Source organism: Mercurialis annua, linkage group LG3 (assembly GCF_937616625.2).
Source record: "Mercurialis annua linkage group LG3, ddMerAnnu1.2, whole genome shotgun sequence".
Taxonomy (NCBI): Eukaryota; Viridiplantae; Streptophyta; class Magnoliopsida; order Malpighiales; family Euphorbiaceae; genus Mercurialis; species Mercurialis annua.
Window position 1 is genome coordinate 18058659 of NC_065572.1, and position 23019 is coordinate 18081677.

The window sequence follows — 23019 nt, forward strand, 5'->3', positions numbered from 1 at the left end:
AAAAAATCGAAGTGGACCGGACCAACGGCTTGATCTACCCAGCAGGTCCGGTTCACAGGTCCGGTTGACCCGAAAAAAGGTCAAAACGACGATCCGAACGGTCGAATGAAAGCTAATCCTCTTATGTACAACATATCCAAAATGCAGCCCGATCTGACGGTTCAATTGGGAGATATAAACGTTTTACTACAACATGGCAGATTTGGAAAACATGCAAACATTGTTTCGATAACAACCCGAAAATAAATCAATTCAACATCAAATACTTAAAGGTTCAAGGGGCACACGTAAGTCATTCAACATGACACAACCAAGGTACCACATACGCTAATTCGCATATAAATCAATTCGAAAACAAGTCGGAAGCACAACGAGAACATGTCGAAGTGAAAACACAACCAAAGTCCATCACAACCCAAACTTTAATCGGACAACCAACCACCAAAACAAGTTACAAAAATACGGGTTATTACATTCTCCCCAACTTAAAAACAAAATCGTCCTCGATTTTAACACAAAAAATAACTGACGTAAAACATAACATAAAACTACATAGCAAACCATACAAAACGTACATGATCAACGTAAGAACACATAATCATGATACCCAAAAAAATTAAAGAAAGCAAAATAACAAATTTGCACAACCAACTCTATCTCTCAAGAACATTCCTCAACCAAGTAACCAACTGAAACTGTAATCATAGGAATTTCATTATTTATCAACCTATGCACTTGCGTAACCACAAACTTAACAAGTTGCTCCTCGAATGATAACTCAAAACCACCACTCATATAAATCAACAAACTCAAATGGTCACAACACGCATATGTACAAAATTTTGATTCTAACAATTTGGTGCCCCAATTACTCGATCAATGCAATGTGAATAACGATAAATTTCCAACTGAGAGTCACAATTACTCTGTACCGGAGTGGCTTCCAAAACAGTTCGAATCTTATCTATTATAAAATCCTAAATATCAAAGTGCAATATTAATCCCAAAACGCAAATCTAGGTCTACAATTCCAAACTCTATCATCTCAATAGGAAAATAAAAAACACAACCTGAAAAAAAAAATTGCGTTCTACAGCACATACTATCTTCCACTTATAATAAGTTCGACATCAAAATAATCGATAATAATACCTAAGACTTCATATAAAATTTCCGCCAAAACAAACACTCCTAGAATCATCTGGTTCAAACGACTAACACCAAACTCAATAATACCATCAACTATGCGAATCATAAAACACAAAACTCATACCATTATTCAAAGGAAAACGTGCATGCACTTATTTCATGATAACATAATTTTAAGATTAGTAATAAATAATCTCTATCATAATGATTCCTCCAATCATTCAAAAATAAACAGCCTGATATAAACTGAGGTAACTAACCATCAACTTACCTTTAAACTATATTTCACAGATCTAACTTAATTCTACACACCAAAAAAAAGTTCAGTATTCGAATCAACTGTATCCAGATTTTCAAAAATTTAAACTCTCAACCAACAGTATCGATCAACCATCCTGGTTATTGAAACCTATTAATCGCGATCCTCGATTCTCGAATTGGCTAACTCATATAGCCAAATCGAACTCAAATTCTCAAAATTATTCCATCCATTAATTATTGCCTCGTATATAAAGAGAGATCACTACGACCAATTCATCACGACCGGATTGTTAGTTATGCTCAAAAAAATCCACTAGGGTAATAAAATCTTTCAATACCTAAAATATTTTATTCTCAAAATTTTCCGCTCCTCTTTAAAAGACTCTACGTCTTAAACTTCCTTTTGTATTCAAAATTCAAATACCTGTACCGTTGAAAAACCATAATCTTTGTGAACATTTGAAAATTTTCAAAATATTCACGTTTTAAATCCGAACTTTACCCTTACTTTTAAATACGTTTGCAAATTTATGAAATAGTTCAATTGGCAAAATGTATGTTCTCTTTAAATCAAACTTGCTAAAATCAATTTATCCTTCTTTTTGTAAAATTAAAACTGTGGCAAAATTCTCCGTATTTAAAGTAATCATTGATGTTTCAAACATCCAAAATTTAATTCGCTTCTAAATTTTCTCAAACAAAAACACAACTTGAAGAATCGTTCAACCGAAAAATTTATTAATCCTTTTGAATCAAATTTGACAAAACTTATTCCTTTTCTCAGAAGGGTAAAATTTTAACAACGCAAATCTCTTTATTTATGAAAATACTTTTACATCCATTTACCCAAAGTAATTGGACAAAATCTAGGCTTAACCCATATAAACGTCCCTGTACTTTACATATTTTTTTCCGTAGGTCCTTATACTTCATTTTTGTATTATTTGGTCCCTGTACTTACCTATTTTTGATTTTCAGGTCCTTTATGAGTTTTTTCCGGTCCTTTTGTGTGGCTGGAGGAAACAAAAATTGTAAGTAGAGGGACTGGAGGAAACAAAAATTGTAAGTAGAGGGACTGGAAAAAACTCATAAAGGACTTGAAAATCAAAAATAGGTAAGTAGAGGGACCAGATAATACAAAAATGAAGTATAAGGACCACAGAAAAAAAAGTGTAAAGTACAAGGACCTCTATATGGGTTTGGCCCAAAATCTAATCTGAAAGATAAAGTCTTATTAAAACAGAACTATAATGTATACACACACATGGAGCATAACCAACATCCTTAATCCACAAATCCTTAAATCACAAATCGAAAATTATCACGAACACTTCCTAATTTGAATCTAACCATACACCGCACTTGGAACAACTATATCTCGAGCGCAACCTCAAATTCATTTTCACTTCCTATGATACACATGATTCTGATAATACAGACTGATCTCTAACAACGTAATCATCCAAAAATCCACCACCATCATCACAGAGTATTTGTCTAGCTACCTTTCGGTAACAAAATCATTTGAAAATCCGACAACTTATAAATAAGTTTATCACACAGTGACTCGCGAGCTCGTTTCAAAACACTTTTCTCAAAACACTTTATCGATAAAAATTCATTTTACATAATTGTGCGCCAGGGTGATGACATCTCTCATCCCCAAAGAGTTGCATCCAACCCTAATCATTACTATGCACGTGATGCATGTACTATTATGCATGTATTAATTATTGAATTATCTTTTATTTAGTGAACATACTTAGTGCTCAATGCAATTCTATTCGTGAAATTCAAAATGCATGTTCATGATATGTCTGGGCACAATTACGTGTTGAAAATATTTTAAATATTTTAACAAATTAACCTTTAAAATCCATTTCTCGATAAAACATTCGCTAGACTTTACCCTCTGTGAGATGTGCACTCAATAACCTTGAAATACTTCTCAAATTCCATACTTGCAATCTACCAACATTCGATGCTATATAACAACTCAACCTAATAATTTCGTTACAACTCTTCCGTATAAAATACCAACTAACCTCAACCCAAACTGAAACTTATAACCAACGAAATAACAATATCACATACGTTCCTACAAACTTACCGCCAGCTCCCGCATCGCATCATAAGACTTGATGAAAAACATCAGTGTATTAATACACCGCTCAATCTTCTCGGATTAAAATTTCCAATATCCTTTCCAGAATAATCAGAAACCGTCAACCATCCCAAGGGAATACTTCCCTTATCTTTATCGATATCGAAATCCAAAGATTTCGGTTCACAACAATAATATGGCAAACCCAGCTTAATCCAAAGTCGATACTAGATCAAAACAGGGTCTGAACAAAGGTTCAACTCACAATCAAACCAAACATCAGGTATCAACCATAACCGCGTGAAATAAATCATCTCACGTGCTTCTCCGCACGAAGAGACAATATATAAGCAATCAACGTATTCCAACCAAACTTGCGAGATACACAACGCAAATTAAAACCAAAAATATTGTGATTCCTATAAACCATAAACCACGCAAGCATTGCTATTAAGCACAATTAACCCAAACATACTTAAAAGACAAAAATCAAAATATGCCACACAAGCTTTAAATTCTTATAACAAAATCAACCTGTAATAAATTATCCTTTAAAAGTACGCTTCAAAATTCATTTTTGAAATTTAAAGTCAACCATAAAACTTTCAAATTTTGTTGAGACCCACGGTTAAAACAAATTAGTATCCGAAAAATATCTTCTTATAATTTCATTGCTTAAAATAATTCCCAAAATATCTCAATCCACATAACTATCGAGTTAGCCGAGTCATTACAACTTCCAAGCCCAACTCCCGGTTTGGGTGACCCAAGTCAAAACCTAAAACAATTGTTTATGAAACGTATTCAAAACATCTGTAAATCCGGAAAAATATTTAAATAAAATTTTCCATCCTTTCAAAATTGAGAGCTCAACGCAACCCAACCGCTAAAATAGCAACATAAAAACTCAAATGAGAAATCTTTAATCTCAAACAGCCATTTCGTAAATTCAAAAACTTCAAAATGTTGACATGCCACCACATGGTAAAATAACTTCAACGATATTACATTCTCAAAACAACGACCTACCTTATAATAATATCATTCGAAAAATAATCGTTTGTCAACACCAAACCAAACATAAGATTTCAAAATACAAGAAATTCTCTTTTTACTGGCAACTTAACCAAAATCAAAATTTTAAAGAATTAAAATATAAACTTCTCTTCTGATTTTGTGTCAAAACATAAATCGAATAAAAACAATTTCTCAATGAAAACCCTTAAAACAACATGTGGCCAAACCATGTATGACCACAAAACACGTTTTAAAGTTTAAACCCAAAAACTCTTTACTTAGAAAAACAAGACTAACGCCCAACTTATGATCAAATTTAAAATCAACAATCGAGGCAAAAGCCAAGAATGTACTCACCATATAATCCATCGTTATTAAATCAATAACGGCATAAAAGCCAAAGTTTATCAAACAACATCATACCCAATATGAATTTAGAAAATTTACCAACATATGATTTTCCGAGAAATCAGAAGCAATTAAAATCACCCAAGTGAAATAACCTCAACATGATAAAACACAGCAAGTAACATCCAAGAGAAATTAATTGTCAATCATAACATCAACACCAAATAAAGACAGACAGACATCACCTATAAGATGTAGGCTGAAAATTTGGAAATAAAAGATGACGTTTAAAAGACAAGACACGAATCCTAATTCCGCAGTAGTTCCTATGACAAGACATCACTTATCATGCCAAAACACATAACACATAACATACATAAGGCCTTGGTTTGAAACCAAAGCTCTGATACCAACTTTGTCACGGCCCATTTTCATGAATCGCGACCGGCGCTAGGGTATGGGTATGGTTGTACCAAAACCCGTAGCTAGCCTTACATATAACCTTATAAATACATAACCTGCAAGAAACCAATGCTCGGGGGCAACCGAGACTTCAGCCTAGTTCTAACAGTTCATAAAATACAACATTTATATAATAAATGGTCGATCAATTCCGAGTCTCCAACATAGCATAAATATTTAATAACCCAAGTTATTATATTAATGTCAAAACAACACTTAAATCAATAGAATAATTCTGATAACAAGTATTAGACAAATACGACTTCTAATTACTACTGCGGTCTAAGAATAAAATCAGTTTAATAGTTTTAATAAAATAAAGTAAACCTCTGAGGAAATAAAGAATCGGAGACCAGCTGACTCGCTCAAATCATAACCCTGGAAAATTTGGGAAAACAACGAGGTCAGATATACTGAGATGAGTTCATACAACTATTTACATTTATTAAGTGAAAACCTTTAAAAACCTTAAAACATTTGTAAAGAATTTTACCATTATGGATAAGCATTGAAACCCTAAACCACAAATATCTAAATCCAGTTGTCGTGTCGGTGAGACGTATCTCCATAACCGATCCCCGACTGTCACTCAAATAAAACACGTGAGTCCCAGGAGACGTATCTTCCACCGGCGTCCTCACTAGGTGAGACGTATCTCTAACCTACCTCAAATACCATATATGATCATACCGGTGCGCACGCAGTCTCGATGATGCCCATCGAGTAGCCCGTTCCAATTCAGATCCATAATGCCGAAAAACAGTTCGAAAGCTGTTTATATATATATATATATATATATATATATATATATATATATATATATATATATATATATATATATATATATATGCAAAAATACAATTTACTTAATAAAGCGGTAAATAGCGATATAAACTCACTGCTTGCTAATCCACGTGATAACTCCTGGCAAGCAGTCTAAACTCGGTTCGCCTCAAAAGCATGAACGGTCGACGGGTCTAGACAAGGTATAAATAATAATTAAAACCAGACCCTAACTCTAGAGATTACTAGACACCATGTAGGACTAGTACAACACGATAGAACCAATGCATAAGCAAATATAGATTAATTACACATACACCAACCATAAGCCAAAACCATAAAATAAGTTAAGTCCTATTGAGTTCCATTTGAAATAAAAATCCGGAAACTTTCCAAACCATTTGGTAAAACATTACAAAGCCACAATGGTACTTAGCCGAGTCAAATAAGACTTCCAAGCTTAACTCACGTGTCGAGCGACCCAAGTCTAACCCGACCCAACATAACCAAGTTGTAAATAAATGTTCAAAATCCGGAATCAAATAATAATTCAAAACCCAAATTTGAAAAACAAGGAACTCAATATCGCTTAATCAACAATTAACCAACACATAGCAAGTGTTTAAATAAAATCCACAACAAATTAACTTGCTTGAAATAGACAACACAAACTATAACTTTTATGTAACAATTTAACAAGTCAAGTTATTGATACTTAGAACAACACTTAGCCAAAGTAGTATTCCAAGTAATCTTGTAATCAACATACCAAGACACTACAAGAATTTAACAAATGGCATTTGACATAAACAATTTCTATTTTCAGCTTCAATTCCTTTGTCAAAACATGCCAATTGATCACAATAATCAAACCAATTAACCAACCATTTAATATACACAAACCCCACTAATCAAACTCTATTACTTTGATTTTAAATCATCAATCACATGCTAAATCCATTATTTACAGCCCTATAATCAAGAACAATAAAACATTTTATAGTATTTCAATTCCCTACAACATTGTAACCATTCAACCTATGAATTTACAACAACCAAGCATGATTTTATTAACTCTAACAACATAGATCCACTTTAAAGCATTATGGCAGCCAATGATTCAACTAAAACAGTTTATACAATCCACACAACCTATAATTTGAATCTATGTCACAATAAACAAGATTTAATCCATAACAATGCCAAATACAATGATGTTAGCCAAAACATTATAATTCAACCTAAATTATAAAGAATCAGCCACAACATAAACAAAACTCAAGGCACAACAATCAACAATACCAACGTAGTCTACAACCTAACAATCGCAGCGATATAAAACGATTAAAAGCAAAGGAAAAGGGATTAAATACCTTGATAGATCAAAGAGTATAAGAATCTGAAAGATGGGTTGGATTCGAAGCTACAAAATTGATTTGAATGGAAAACCATAAGCCTCAATCTATTAAACTAAGAATTGAGATTGAAAAACAAGATTTAATCCACTTACCAAGAGTTTTGGACACCACAAATCGAAGGAAAAACGCCAAGGAAGTGATTAGAATATGTTTAGGGTTTTAGAAATTGAATAGGGGCTGTTTAGGTCGAGTAAAAGTCTATTTAAAGCCTCCAAACGGACCCAACCGGTTCTATGGCCGGTTCTGCCCAGCAGAACCGGTTATAGAACCGGTTTGCTCACTGAAACCAAAAAAATCGAAGTGGACCGGACCTACGGCTTGATCTACCTAGCAGGTCCGGTTCACAGGTCCGGTTGACCCGAATAAAGGTCAAAACGACGATCCGAACGGTCGAATGAAAGCTAATCCTCTTATGTACAACATATCCAAAATGCAGTCCGATCCGACGGTTCAATTGGGAGATATAAACGTTTTACTATAACATGACAGATTTGGAAAACATGCAAACATTGTTTCAATAACAACCCGGAAATAAATCAATTCAACATCAAATACTTAAAGGTTCAAGGGGCACACGTAAGTCATTCAACATGACACAACCAAGGTACCACATACGCTAATTCGCATATAAATTAATTCGAAAACAAGTCGGAAGCACAACGAGAACATGTCGAAGTGAAAACACAACCAAAGTCCATCACAACCCAAACTTTAATCGGACAACCAACCACCAAAACAAGTTATAAAAATACGGGTTATTACATAAACAAACATAATAATAAATAGAGAAAATTATACCGAATCACCAAAAAATCTGAAAACTTAATGTTAGTAACTTTTTTTTTGTGGAAATCTGTCAATTTTTAGAAGTGGTTTGTATGTTTACCTTTAAATATTTCCCTACCCTATTGTATCCCAATAATCTATTATCCTATTGTGTGTGTATAACACATAATAATTTCCCTTGCTCACGAGTTACACACGCTGATTATTACCCCTACTTGCTCATGGGTTTCCATTATTGTATCCCAATAATCTATTATCCTATTGTGTGTGTATAACACATAATAATTTCCCTTGCTCACGAGTTACACACGCTGATTATTACCCCTACTTGCTCATGGGTTTCCATTTTGGTTATTACTTATTACTTGCTTATACATCAACCTGCTCATGCATTCCCTATTACTTGCTCATGCATTACATTATTTTAATTCATTTTCCTTAATCCCTTATTTAATATTATTTTTACTTTTAAAAATATTATAAATTATAAATAGGATTCACATATTTTTTATTTAATTTTTCTTTCTATTATTTTTCATTTAATTTTTCTTTCTATTATTTTCCAATTAAAATAAATATATTTGTATATTATATAATGATACTGATATTTATTTTAATATAAAGTAATAATTTTGTATTAAATAGATGTATACATTTTTAAATTAAAATTATTTTATGCCCAGATATGTGGTGGTTTGACTCGATGTGGTCGGTGTAAACTCAGTATAAATTTAATGTCAACTTAAAGTAAATAATTTAAATTAATTTTTTTACTAAACTGATTATAAATTTAAATTTTACTTAGTTTAATTAAAATTAATTTATTCTAATCAAATTCATTTATTAATAATTTACATATCAAAAATTACTCACAAAGTGAAAAATGAACTAATAATAAACTGAATGTAAATTATCAAAGTTTTTACTGCAGTGAAATATAATTTAAATATAAAATAAACTTATGATAAACTATGCAAACTCAATGTAAACTTAATGTGAACTTAATGTAGACTCAATGTGACCTTAATGTAAACTCGATGAGAATTTAATATGAACTCAATTTAAGCTCAACGTAAACTCAATGTCAACTTAACATAAATTTTGGATGAATTATTATAAATTTAAAATTAAATTAAATTAATTTAATCTAATCAAATTTATTTATTTGTAGTTTAAAAATAAATTTCCAAAGAGACAATTAAACTAAACTATCTAAGTTTATCACAGTGGTCGGTATGAACTCAATATGAACTCAATGTAGACTAAATGTGACCTTAGTGTAAACTCAATATGAACTTAATATACTCTTAATATAAAGTCAACGTATACTTAATGTCAACTTAATATAAATATAAATTAATTTATTCTAATCAAATTAATTTATTTGTAGTTTAAAAATAAATTTCTAAAAAGACAACTAGACTAATAGTAATTGAAAATAAACTATCGAAGTTTATTACGGTGGACGGTATGAACTCATTGTGAAGTTAATGTAAACTCAATGTGAACTCAAAATAAATAAATTTAAATTAAATTATTAGTAAATAGATCATAAATTCAAAATTAGTTTATTCTAATTAAATTAACCTGTTAATAATTTACACTATCAATAATAAACTTATAAAGTAACAAATAAACTATTGACAAAAGTATCTAAATTTTTAATGAAATTAAATTAGATGTAAGCTTGAAATTAACTTAACATAAACTTGAAGAGTACTAACCTAAAATAATTTCTTAATAAATTAATTATAAATTTAAACAAAAGTTTATTAAAAATTTACACAATAAATATAAATTTATAAAATAACAAATAAACTAATAGCAAACTAAAAATATTATATATGATTTTACTAAAATAAAATTGAATTTATATTTAAAGTAAATTTGAAAATAAAATGAATGTTCATGAAATATAAATTAAAAATAATTTAATGTAAAAGAAATGTGAACTTAAAGTAAACTAACCTAAAATAAATTATGAGTGAATTAATTAAAAATTAATATTAATTTAGTCTAATTAAATAATTTAATAAATTTAATAATAACAAAAATAATTTATAGTAAAACAAAAATAAACTAACTAACTAATTAATTAAATTTATTAATTTTTAATAAAAGTAAAATAATTGTGAATTTAAAATAAATAATTAACTTAGGCAGCAACATCATTTAAAAAAAAACAATATTTTAATAAAGAAATATGCTATTAAAAAGATTAAATTTGACTAATCCAATTAATAAAATAGTCAACAGGTAAAATTAGTCATGCCACCTAACCTGTCATGACCCATTTTTATGGATCGCGACCAGCGCTAAGGTATGAGTATGGTTGTACCGGAATCCGTAGCTAGCCTTGTGGATAACATGCAATTATCTGTCACGACCCGATTTCTCGAGCCGTGACCGGCGCTAGGGAATGGGAATTTTGGTTCCAAAACCCATAGCAAGCCTGAATTTTACCTAGAAATTTCTCGCAATAAACAATCATACAATAACTTTACATACACAACATTTAAATAAAGATACATTTATATACAGTGGTAAAACCATACAACGTGCTCGGACTTATCGTTTCCGTATCATGAACGTATTAGCCCGGCATAAACCACTATGTCAAAATTACATCACGGGAATTTACCTCCGTGATAACTATTGTAGCCAGACCTCATATACACAACAGACATCAACTATAAACCATATAAAATTTCACTGCTGTAATAGGCCACGACACTGGTCAGACACCATACTACTGCAGCATCTACGGAAGTCGGGGCTGTACATAGCCAAAGGAACTTCCGGTTAAAGACGAACTTCTAGCCACGTCTAGAATCTAGGTACCTGAAAAACACACTATTTGGGGGTCAGCTATTAAGCTGAGTGAGTTATACTTTACTTACCATATTATCAAAATAAGCATCGCATTTAAAACTTCTTTTTTAAATATATATATACAATCACATTTTCAAACCATTCCAACATATACAATCACAGCGATTGCAAAACAATTTACTTAAGACAAGTATTTGATCCGATCGAAACCTTAATCTTAAACTCCTTAACCTCTCCTAATCCGTATCATATTCGAATCATATCGTCTGAGTGGCCGGGTCCCGAGATAGTTCGACCGAGTTACCCGCTACCACGTGGCATAGTCCCGAGATAATTCAACCGAGTTACATCATGCCACTACTTAATCCCAAATTGTGGGTCCCGAGATAGCTCGACCGAGTTACCCACCAGATACGGGTCCCGAGATAGTTCGACCGAGTTACCTCGTATCTGCCAAAATTATAATCCTCCTTTCCGATACCCAAACATATTCCATTTCATAATTATAAATTTGATCAACATTCAATGAGCTCATATCACACGTATCTATGCACGAATATCTAGACTTCCATAAACTCCGGTGATCACACGGCCTATTGACGCCCAATAGGTAGCCCGTTTCTTCGGATCATATACAAACTCACATTCGCAAATAATCGACAAGTCATAAGCAGAGTAATACAATTCATATATCAAACAAGTCAATCCAATACAATGTAGTTCAATCCATAAACAAACAAGTTGAATATAATTCAATCATACACCAACAATCCAAATCAAACAATTCAACTCAAACAACTAATGCGATGCATTTAATAATGGTAATATATATATATATAAAATAGTTTTTAATACGATAATAAGAGTGAGTAAAATATACTCACTGCTTGATATCCATAATCTTCGATAATACCTAGCGATCTCGCGTTCCGTAAGTTTCAGGTTCCATTGGTAGTCGTCTCGTCAAGTCTACACAATTTCGATAATAACTCGAATTAATTACAATCTAATTATAATTAATTAATCCAAAACTAGGTTTCTAGCCAACTTCGGCTATTGAAACCGTTTACTTAAAACAGTCCGACCACTAAATAAAATTGACATTCTTAATGTTCAGAACGTCGCCTACAACATTCATTTAGGTCTCGGACTGAGATAAGTACCCGAAGGTGTCGGAATTTGGCTCTAAAGTTAATAACTTGGGGCTGTCCAAATTTCAGAGCTGCTATACGCAACATAATGATCTGAATTATTTGAGCCATTGCGAGGCCAAACTAGCAGAAACTTAAACTTAGACATTTATAGACGACATCCTTAAGTTTCCGTACCAACAAACGGAACTTAATTTGGAGCTATATACCTCGAGATATTGCCCTTGCAACATAGCTGTTTTGCAGCGCAAAAATTCCAGCAACATCGTCAAATTCTCAAGTTATCTCTTTAACGTTTTGGTCGATTAAAAGTCTATATACGCAACATTATACCATTTACTTCAGCCTCTATTTATTCCATTATCATCAACTTAAACTCATTTGAACATTGATTTCTTACCTAGGCCGAATACTACCATCATTTTCCATCCAAATTTCCATTCAACATTATTCAATCAATTTCAACTCTAATTCAGCCCTAATGATTCTTAATCAAATCATGTACTTATCATTTTAACTCTTATACCCCTAACCTTAACCATAGCTGAAATCTTAAGGCCATAGTCATGTTAAAAATTAAATCAATAATCAAGCATAACAACATGATTCTCAACACTTGAATCCTATATCTTTGCCGAATACAAAACCGAATCATCATCAAGCTTCATCAACAAACATAGCTAATTTCAGTTTTGAAGGCTCACCTTGATTGTTCATCAAACCGAATGGTCCTAGCTCCAAGAATCACCATCAAAATCCTTAACACAAGCTCACAAAAACCTATGAACATCAATTATACAAAACCCCTAATTAATCAATCAAAACCGAAATTATATCCATAAACCCTAATGAAAATTTGATCTCCTCACCTTGATTTATAGGTGTATATGTGTAGAGCTTTCCGTCCCCCTTCCGTGACCGCAAGAATCGCCTCAATCGGACCTCAAACAAAGAAGATATCACACTTTGAAACTTTCTTCCATGGACTTGATGAAGATGACGAATTTGATCTATTTCTGGGCTGAGAATATGGTGTTTTCTGAGTTTAAACTCATATGCAAGTGGCTTAAATAGGTGAGGCAAAAGTCTCTTTTAGTCCTTGAGTTTGCCACCTCCTCAACCTCTAATTTCTAACTTTTCTTTCGTCCAATTTAGTCCGTCGATCGCTTAATCCTTCGAACACGATAAATTTTATATTATTCATATCCAAATAAATAATATCACCTTAATATCTCATATTTCTATTTCCGATAGTTTATTTTAGCAATTTTCGGCTAAAAACGCTCAAATTCCATTTTGAGCTAAAATGTACTTTTTTCAACTTTTTCGTCCAATTCTCATTTTAATACTTATCGATAATCAATTTATCGATATTATTTTTATAAATACTAATTCCCGTCAATAATATATTAAATTTCTATTTTCTGGGAATTAAAGCCTTATTTTCCAATTTTCGAGTTTAAGTGCACTTTATCCATCTTTTCATATTTTCCTTTTTGAGTATAATCCCATTTCCTTTATGGAATTTTAATATTGAGATTTTCTTATTAAAATCTCAATATCGACCTACTCGGGTCTTATTTTATTTAATTATTTTTCAATAATTCCTTTTCTGACCGCTTTAACTGTTTAAATTTAGGCATGTTGCTTACTTTGGTAACGTCAGACATACGGGGTATTACATTCTCCCCCCCTTATAAAAATTCGTCCTCGAATTTTCTTATAGCTTAATTATTTTATTCAGGTAAAGATTTTACCATCTCCTTATATCGTCCGCTTATCACATCAGTGGCGTGTATGCTTGTCACTTCAACTATTGCACAACTCCTGCGTTCTCACGTAACTACTTCACACACATTTAGCGTTATAACCGGATCTCACTTATTATACGTTGGAAATTTATTCCCGCCATCTTCTAATGTCTCGTTTGAATATGCTCATGTTCATCGTTCTTTCCTCATTACTCTGCATGTCGTATTTGTATTGTATCATACTTGATACAACCTTAAGACGTCCTTTTTAATACCTTTAGTTATTAATCAAAATCTTATTTGATTAATTTAAAACAGTTTAATTAAATAACTTAATATTTTAAGTTATTTTAAACTTATCCAAAATTGCTCTTCTGGTCAACTTTGACCCTAAAATCACTCCTTTCCAGTAGCTCGTCTGTTAATCAAAATTGATAAACTTATAGTCTGTAACGCTATCTCCAACTTTTGTTAGAACATCGGGTTAAAAATAATCCATGATGATGTCGAAAACTTGCACTGAAAATGCCTTTTTGAGGTAGTTTTGAGACTGCACTTGCATGTCTTATAGGCCGCTGTTCAAGTTGATGAACCAAGCGTTTAATAACGTTTAACTCTAAATTAAATTTAGTATTCTTATATTTTACTATCCTGACTACAACTTTCATTAAGACCAAATTTCATTTCGACATTTCCTTCATGTCTGAAATCGTCCTCAAAGTTGGCCACTAGCCATACCTTTACCTTTAGGTTAACTCATGTTTTTGGCTCATCTTTAAGCTTGAAAAAAAAAACTAATCCAATTGAATAATTCCATGATCAAATTATCCAAATTTGATATATGCAATATTATTTACTTATATCCATTGATTTCGATTAAAAATAATCAGGTTTCGAGGTCCGAATTTCGACCGAAACATAGCCTTGTGACCAATTTAGAACCATGTTTGGTTGTTGCAAATTCTGACTTCATCTTTCTTCAGATAATCCTTTGTCGTTCACATTTAACGTTCACTTATACTTTTGGAATAAGTATAAGGTTGAATCCTTCACTTTATCTTAAAACGTTCCTCTCCATGTTCGGGTTGCCGTGTTTGTCTGATCCAAACAATGCGTATCACTTATCTTATACGCAACTAACGTCGTTCTTTTGGTTCTCCTTCTTAATCTCAATCCATCTCTCGATATGTCATTATAAACATATATTTCTTATTCCCAAACTATGTCTTTCCTTGTCCTTTAGTCGTTTATGTTCTTCGTTATTTGCGATGAATTATTATTCCATAATAATTCTATCGGTCTCCTTTCAATCATTTCTCAAATCTTAATCTTAACCCTAACATTTTCTTGTTAGGCTGTACTATCCTTGATAGTTTTCATATATGTCTTGCATCGTATAAACCTTTAAAGTTTATCGGAATCCGACGTCATTCTCCTTGACGTTGCTCATCTATCTCGTATCCGATCACGTCTATATTTATCTTTTTATTTTACACTTTTGATGCGACACTCTAGTTAACCATTTACTTACTAATTTAGTCAACAGTTAGATTTATACGATCGTTCGTTTGATATCCTTGTCAAAGCTTGATGGTATATAGGAAATCTTTCCTTTTATGCCAATAGCACACTTCATGGTCCTCTAGTGTTGAATCTCATGAAGTTGAATGCTCTCACTACATCCTTTAACATGTACCACATTCATCTTTTATGGCGCAACTCTTATCTCTCGATCTTTGACTTGAATCGCCCACATTTGATTGGTAATACCTTTACCATTGTTCGATGTAATCCTTTCCTCATTATGTTTCTTGATTATTTCATCGTTCCTATTCCAATGCTTCTCAATCACTTTATCCATCTCACTCCAATGTACATGTTGTACATGACTATTGATTCCTTTACCATCGTCCGTTGAAGTTATTATCTTCGTTTTATCGTATTTTCTGATCATCTTGTACTTCTTGTTTCGATATCTCCAATATCGTCTATCGATAGGAGGCAAACCTACTCCCTTCTTGCATCCGTTGCCGTATTGCACCCTTGATCGTGCGTATATCTTTATATCAGACTCTTACTGACATCTAATCTATCAGTAAGGTCGACCTTATTGCTTATGTCGAACTCTTACATTTGACTCTTTTTGTTTGCGGTTATTCCGAATTCATATCCTCTTATCTTACTTCTTCACTCTTCATATTAGGTGTCTTTCTGTCAGACTACCTTACTACGATCTGCTCCTTCCACGTTTGTGTTCTTATCGAGTACTAGGCGTTATACACGTATTATTCGATTGTTCTCATCCTTACATGGTATTTCCCATGGCCCGTATTCGCTTCGGGTCTTTTATGTTTTATTTTCTTTTCGCTGTACACTTTTTATGTCTATCCCATCTCATTCCTGGGTAAGTACCAATCATAGGTACCTTATCGATATATTTCATGCCTTACATCAATTATCTTGATATTATCTTATTATTATTAGGGCTCAATGCTTATATTGGGGTGTGTTTTATCATATATGTTCATTCTTGTTGGTCAAGAATCTTTTATTATTATTGTCGCAGGGCTTTACATCTGAGTTTCTTACAAAACAAAACACTTTTCAAACATCTTTGACTGGCCAGTCTTTCAAACTTTTTTTTCGATTCAAAGACTTTTGTTTTAAATTGTTTAAAAACATTAGTACAATTGTAGCTCAGAGTGATGACATCTCTCATCACTAAAGAGTTGCTCGATAAAATCACGTTTTCTTTGATGTTTAAATAAATATGATGCATGCTCTATATTTTTGAAAATCATTTTTTTATGCATTGCTAACGTGATCATGATGTATCATATGCAAGGTCTGAGCACAATTGCACTATTTAAAATCACAAGATTTTCGTATCTTGGAAAAATAGTAAGTCCATCCAGACTACACACCTTGCGACATTAATGGCTTTTTATTATAATTTATTGGGTTTATTCTGATTTTAATATTGGAATTTTCGTTATCCTTTAACACTTATCTAAGTGTTTTATAGTCAATGCTATCCTCTTCTAGCATAGCTAAACGAATATCCCATTCCTCGTCTTTTAATACTCATCCATCTCTATAGTTCACCATCTCGATCATATTCATATCTCACGTAGCCCTTAGGCTTATGTGTCAATCTTTCATAGTATACTTTCTCAGATATCGTTTACTATCCTTGTGGTAATAGAAACGTAATATAGGGGATTACGTTTCACGCCGTATATATTATGTATGTTATGTATTTTATGCATTCTTAATTTTAAGTATCGTATAAGTAAATATGTTTAGGATAAAGCCTATATGCGCGGGTTTCTCAATCTATCTCTATAGGCATTATCCTAACAATACACAATTCTATTAATGCATGCCATATCAATCGATATACATAATAAACAAATAATACAGACACTTTAATCACATAAACACATTTGGCACATAGGCATAAAAATCATTTCGTATTTGGGGGTGTCTGACTGGACTCACCCCTTTCTCGGGTCACAATGCCATATCTGTGTCCTCTAGCGCATCTAGCATTGCCTCTACCTCTGTGCAAAATTTCAGGGTTATGCCAAATACTAGGAACAGTATTCCTATGAAAAAGAAATGTTGGTCTCTCACGTCAAAAGAAGAAAGGTGAAATGGAATCGTCATCCCACTCATGGTCGTTGACTATCCGACGAGCTCTAGCAGACTGATCCAAAATACTCAGGTACATCGTCATATAGTCTTAGCAAAGTCGGGTCCTAAACCCCTGATGTACCCACGGTTAATCTCTCATAGTGCTTCCTCTTCGGATGGGTCTTTCTCACTATCCTTACTAACTTCCATTTTCGGGAAAATAGTTATACCTTGAGTTACAAAGGATCCTTTAATGTCTAATATACATTCATTCTGACATATCTTTGATAGTCTGTCAGTATCTACATGAAATCCATTTTATAAATAGGAGGCGCTTCTCCTCTTCTGACACCACATGTAGCTGAGCTCCATTTTCCTCAGATATGCTGAACAAGAACAATACTTAATCATGTGATACTGTCCAACCACTTTTCCACAATATCCAATTATTTAATATATGATATGCACCATCTAACTAAAAGCTTGACTAACTATCTAAGCATATCACATTCACTTAACCACTTAAGCAATCTCACACACACGCGTTCCACTCGGCAATAGACGGCCTATAACAGCAAATTCAATCAGACACATATAATCAATAAGGCTCGACTCTGTACGCTGCAGTAGTTCCTAGGTATTTAGGGTCCAACAGACACTTTTCACAGACTAGCAGTGGTAACTGGACCAACTGCTCTGATACCACCTTTGTCACGACCCGATTTCTCGAGCCGTGACCGGCGCTAGGGAATGGGAATTTTGGTTCCAAAACCCGTAGCAAGCCTGAATTTTACCTAGAAATTTCTCGCAATAAAGAATCATACAATAACTTTACAAACACAACATTTAAACAAAGATACATTTATATACAGCGGTAAAACCATACAACGTGCTCGGACTTATCGTTTCCGTATCATGAACGTATTAGCCCGGCATAAACCACTATGTCAAAATTACATCACGGGAATTTACCTCCGTGATAACTATTGTAGCCATACCTCATATACACAACAGACATCAACTATAAACCATATAAAATTTCACTGCTGTAATAGGCCACGACACTGGTCAGACACCATACTACTGCAGCATCTACGGAAGTCGGGGCTGTACATAGCCAAAGGAACTTCCGGTTAAAGACGAACTTCTAGCCACGTCTAGAATCTAGGTACCTGAAAAACACACTATTTGGGGGTCAGCTATTAAGCTGAGTGAGTTATACTTTACTTACCATATTATCAAAATAAGCATCGCATTTAAAACTTTTTTTTTTAAATATATATATACAATCACATTTTCAAACCATTCCAACATATACAATCACAGCGATTGCAAAACAATTCACTTAAGACAAGTATTTGATCCGATCGAAACCTTAATCTTAAACTCCTTAACCTCTCCTAATCCGTATCATATTCGAATCATATCGTCTGAGTGGCCGGGTCCCGAGATAGTTCGACCGAGTTACCCGCTACCACGTGGCATAGTCCCGAGATAATTCAACCGAGTTACATCATGCCACTACTTAATCCCAAATTGTGGGTCCCGAGATAGCTCGACCGAGTTACCCACCAGATACGGGTCCCGAGATAGTTCGACCGAGATACCTCGTATCTGCCAAAATTATAATCCTCCTTTCCGATACCCAAACATATTCCATTTCATAATTATAAATTTGATCAACATTCAATGAGCTCATATCACACGTATCTATGTACGAATATCTAGACTTTCATAAACTCCGGTGATCACACGGCCTATTGACGCCCAATAGGTAGCCCGTTTCTTCGGATCATATACAAACTCACATTCGCAAATAATCGACAAGTCTTAAGCAGAGTAATACAATTCATATATCAAACAAGTCAATCCAATACAATGTAGTTCAATCCATAAACAAACAAGTTGAATATAATTCAATCATACACCAACAATCCAAATCAAACAATTCAACTCAAACAACTAATGCGATGCATTTAATAATGGTAATATATATATATATAAAATAGTTTTTAATACGATAATAAGAGTGAGTAAAATATACTCACCGCTTGCTATTCATAATCTTCGATAATACCTAGCGATCTCGCGTTCCGTAAGTTTCAGGTTCCATTGGTAGTCGTCTCGTCAAGTCTACACAATTTCGATAATAACTCGAATTAATTACAATCTAATTATAATTAATTAATCCAAAACTAGGTTTCTAGCCAACTTCGGCTATTGAAATCGTTTACTTAAAACAGTCCGACCACTAAATAAAATTGACATTCTTAATGTTCAGAACGTCGCCTACAACATTCATTTAGGTCTCGGACTGAGATAAGTACCCGAAGGTGTCGGAATTTGGCTCTAAAGTTAATAACTTGGGGCTGTCCAAATTTCAGAGCTGCTATACGCAACATAATGATTTGAATTATTTGAGCCATTGCGAGGCCAAACTAGCAGAAACGTAAACTTAGACATTTATAGACGACATCCTTAAGTTTCCGTACCAACAAACGGAACTTAATTTGGAGCTATATACCTCGATATATTGCCCTTGCAACATGGCTGTTTTGCAGCCCAAAAATTCCAGCAACATCGTCAAATTCTCAAGTTATCTCTTTAACGTTTTGGTCGATTAAAAGTATATATACGCATCATTATACCATTTACTTCAGCCTCTATTTATGCCATTATCATCAACTTAAACTCATTTGAACATTGATTTCTTACCTAGGCCGAATACTACCATCATTTTCCATCCAAATTTCCATTCAACGTTATTCAATCAATTTCAACTCTAATTCAGCCCTAATGATTCTTAATCAAATCATGTACTTATCATTTTAACTCTTATACCCCTAACCTTAACCATAGCTGAAATCTTAAGGCCATAGTCATGTTAAAAATTAAATCAATAATCAAGCATAACAACATGATTCTCAACACTTGAATCCTATATCTTTGCCGAATACAAAACCGAATCATCATCAAGCTTCATCAACAAACATAGCTAATTTCAGTTTTGAAGGCTCACCTTGATTGTTCATCAAACCGAATGGTCCTAGCTCCAATAATCACCATCAAAATCCTTAACACAAGCTCACAATAACCTATGAACATTAATTATACAAAACCCCTAATTAATCAATCAAACCCGAAATTATATCCATAAACCCTAATGAAAATTTGATCTCCTCACCTTGATTTATAGGTGTATATGTGTAGAACTTTCCGTCCCCGTTCCGTGACGGCAAGAATCGCCTCAATCGGACCTCAAACAAAGAAGATATCACACTTTGAAACTTTCTTCCATGGACTTGATGAAGATGACGAATTTGATCTATTTCTGGGCTGAGAATATGGTGTTTTCTGAGTTTAAACTCATATGCAAGTAGCTTAGATAGGTGAGGCAAAAGTCTCTTTTAGTCTTTGAGTTTGCCACCTCCTCAACCTCTAATTTCTAACTTTTCTTTCGTCCAATTTAGTCCGTCGATCGCTTAATCGTTCGAACACGATAAATTTTATATTATTCATATCCAAATAAATAATATCACCTTAATATCTCATATTTCTATTTCCGATAGTTTCTTTTAGCAATTTTCGGCTAAAAACGCTCAAATTCCATTTTAAGCTAAAATGTACTTTTTCCAACTTTTTCGTCCAATTCTCATTTTAATACTTATCGATAATCAATTTATCGATATTATTTTTATAAATACTAATTCCCGTCAATAATATATTAAATTTCTATTTTCTGGGAATTAAAGCCTTATTTTCCAATTTTCGAGTTTAAGTGCACTTTATCCATCTTTTCATATTTTCCTTTTTGAGTATAATCCCATTTCCTTTATGGAATTTTAATATTGAGATTTTCTTATTAAAATCTCAATATCGACCTACTCGGGTCTTCTTTTATTTAATTATTTTTCGATAATTCCTTTTCTGACCGCTTTAACTATTTAAATTTAGGCATGTTGCTTACTTTGGCAACGTCAGACATACGAGGTATTACATTATCATTAACAACATTGTACCTGCAAAAAACCACATACTCGGGGGGGGGGGGGACCGAGACTTCATCCTAGTCTAGCAGAATATTTGAAACAACAAATATCCAAATTATACTGGGCTCAAATTATAAATTCCAACAGTATGGCAATATAAATAAATACCATAAATAATGTAAACATGTCAATAGAAATAAACAGTTGGACCACTCCAACAAAATGTAAGTCTAGACCTTAAACATAAGTTTGAAACATAAGACATCTAGTACAATTGCAGTCTAAGAGTTTAAAACATTTTGACCATTTATTAAGAAAAAAAATGAACTTCCGAAAAATGAAGAAATCAGAGATCAACCAATGCTGAAATCATAAACCTGGAAAATTGGAAAAACAGTGGGAGCAGGTATATTGATATGAGTTCATATAACCATTTATGTTTAAATAGTTAAAAAATCTTTAAAAAACATTTATAAAATGTAATACCCCAAAATAATTAATTAGCTAATTGGACCACGTGTCCAATTTTGATTCGCCAGAGTGGCAATATTAGAAGAATTTCTGAAAAGATAAAGTAAATAAGTTTCAAGTAGATCGGTTTTGGGAAATTAGTTATGCGGAAATCAAGGTTATATTTCAATTCTAAAGTTAGAATTGGAATTAAAAGGAAAAATGTCAAGAAAAGCCCAAAATAAAGTGCAGGGACCAAAGTGGTAATTTAGCCACTTTATGTCGAAAATGGAAATTTATAAGTTTTGACGGGAAAATATTAATATTGGGATTCGTATTGTTTATCGGATATAAATAATACGTATAAGTTATGATTAAAGTATTAATTGATTTGGTTATGGACTAAATTGAACAAAAGAAAAGTTTAAAGGATGAATTGTGTTAATTAAAGAGAACAAGGATCAAAGAGGTATTTTAGCCAAGTGATATATAATTAAGGACATATGAATATGTTAGAATCAGAAGATGAATCAGAGAAGGATCCAGAAGCTAACGTTTCATTCCGATCGATAACTTCGTTTCTTCGCCGTTTCGCCGTTCGGCGTCCGTTTCGAGCGATTTTTGCGGCAAACTCTTCGGAATTGGAAGCTCTATCAATCCTAAGCTTCAAATTAAGGTAAATATCTCGAAATTTGGTGTTAAACTCGAAGAATAGGGGCTGTTTTATATAGAAAGTTACGTTCGAATCGTACGGTTAGGAATCGAGTTGTTTTTGACGTTTTTAAGTTGCAAAATGATAAGATAAGTGTTTAAATGAATTGGGTATGAAGTGGTATGAGTTTTTGGAGTTTTGGAGCCCCGGAAATGGCTCAGAGGCGCCGG

At 33.0% G+C, this 23019-nt stretch overlaps 1 protein-coding gene and 1 long non-coding RNA gene across 2 annotated transcripts; both read right to left on the reverse strand.

Annotated features, from left to right (window-relative positions):
• Positions 1-10842: 10842 nt before the first annotated feature.
• Positions 10843-16016, reverse strand: LOC126672405 (uncharacterized). Its single transcript, XM_050366354.1, has 4 exons — positions 15833-16016; positions 13181-13327; positions 13016-13091; positions 10843-11181 (listed from the first exon to the last, which is right to left on the reverse strand). The coding sequence occupies exons 1-4, from the start codon at positions 16014-16016 to the stop codon at positions 11145-11147; spliced, it is 444 nt and encodes a 147-aa protein (XP_050222311.1). The 3' UTR covers positions 10843-11144.
• Positions 16017-18564: 2548 nt separating this feature from the next.
• Positions 18565-20795, reverse strand: LOC126674291 (uncharacterized). The gene is made up of 3 exons (XR_007639501.2): positions 20718-20795; positions 19747-19831; positions 18565-18882 (listed from the first exon to the last, which is right to left on the reverse strand). It is a non-coding gene; the product is annotated as an uncharacterized LOC126674291 (long non-coding RNA).
• Between the last annotated feature and the right edge of the window lie 2224 nt (positions 20796-23019).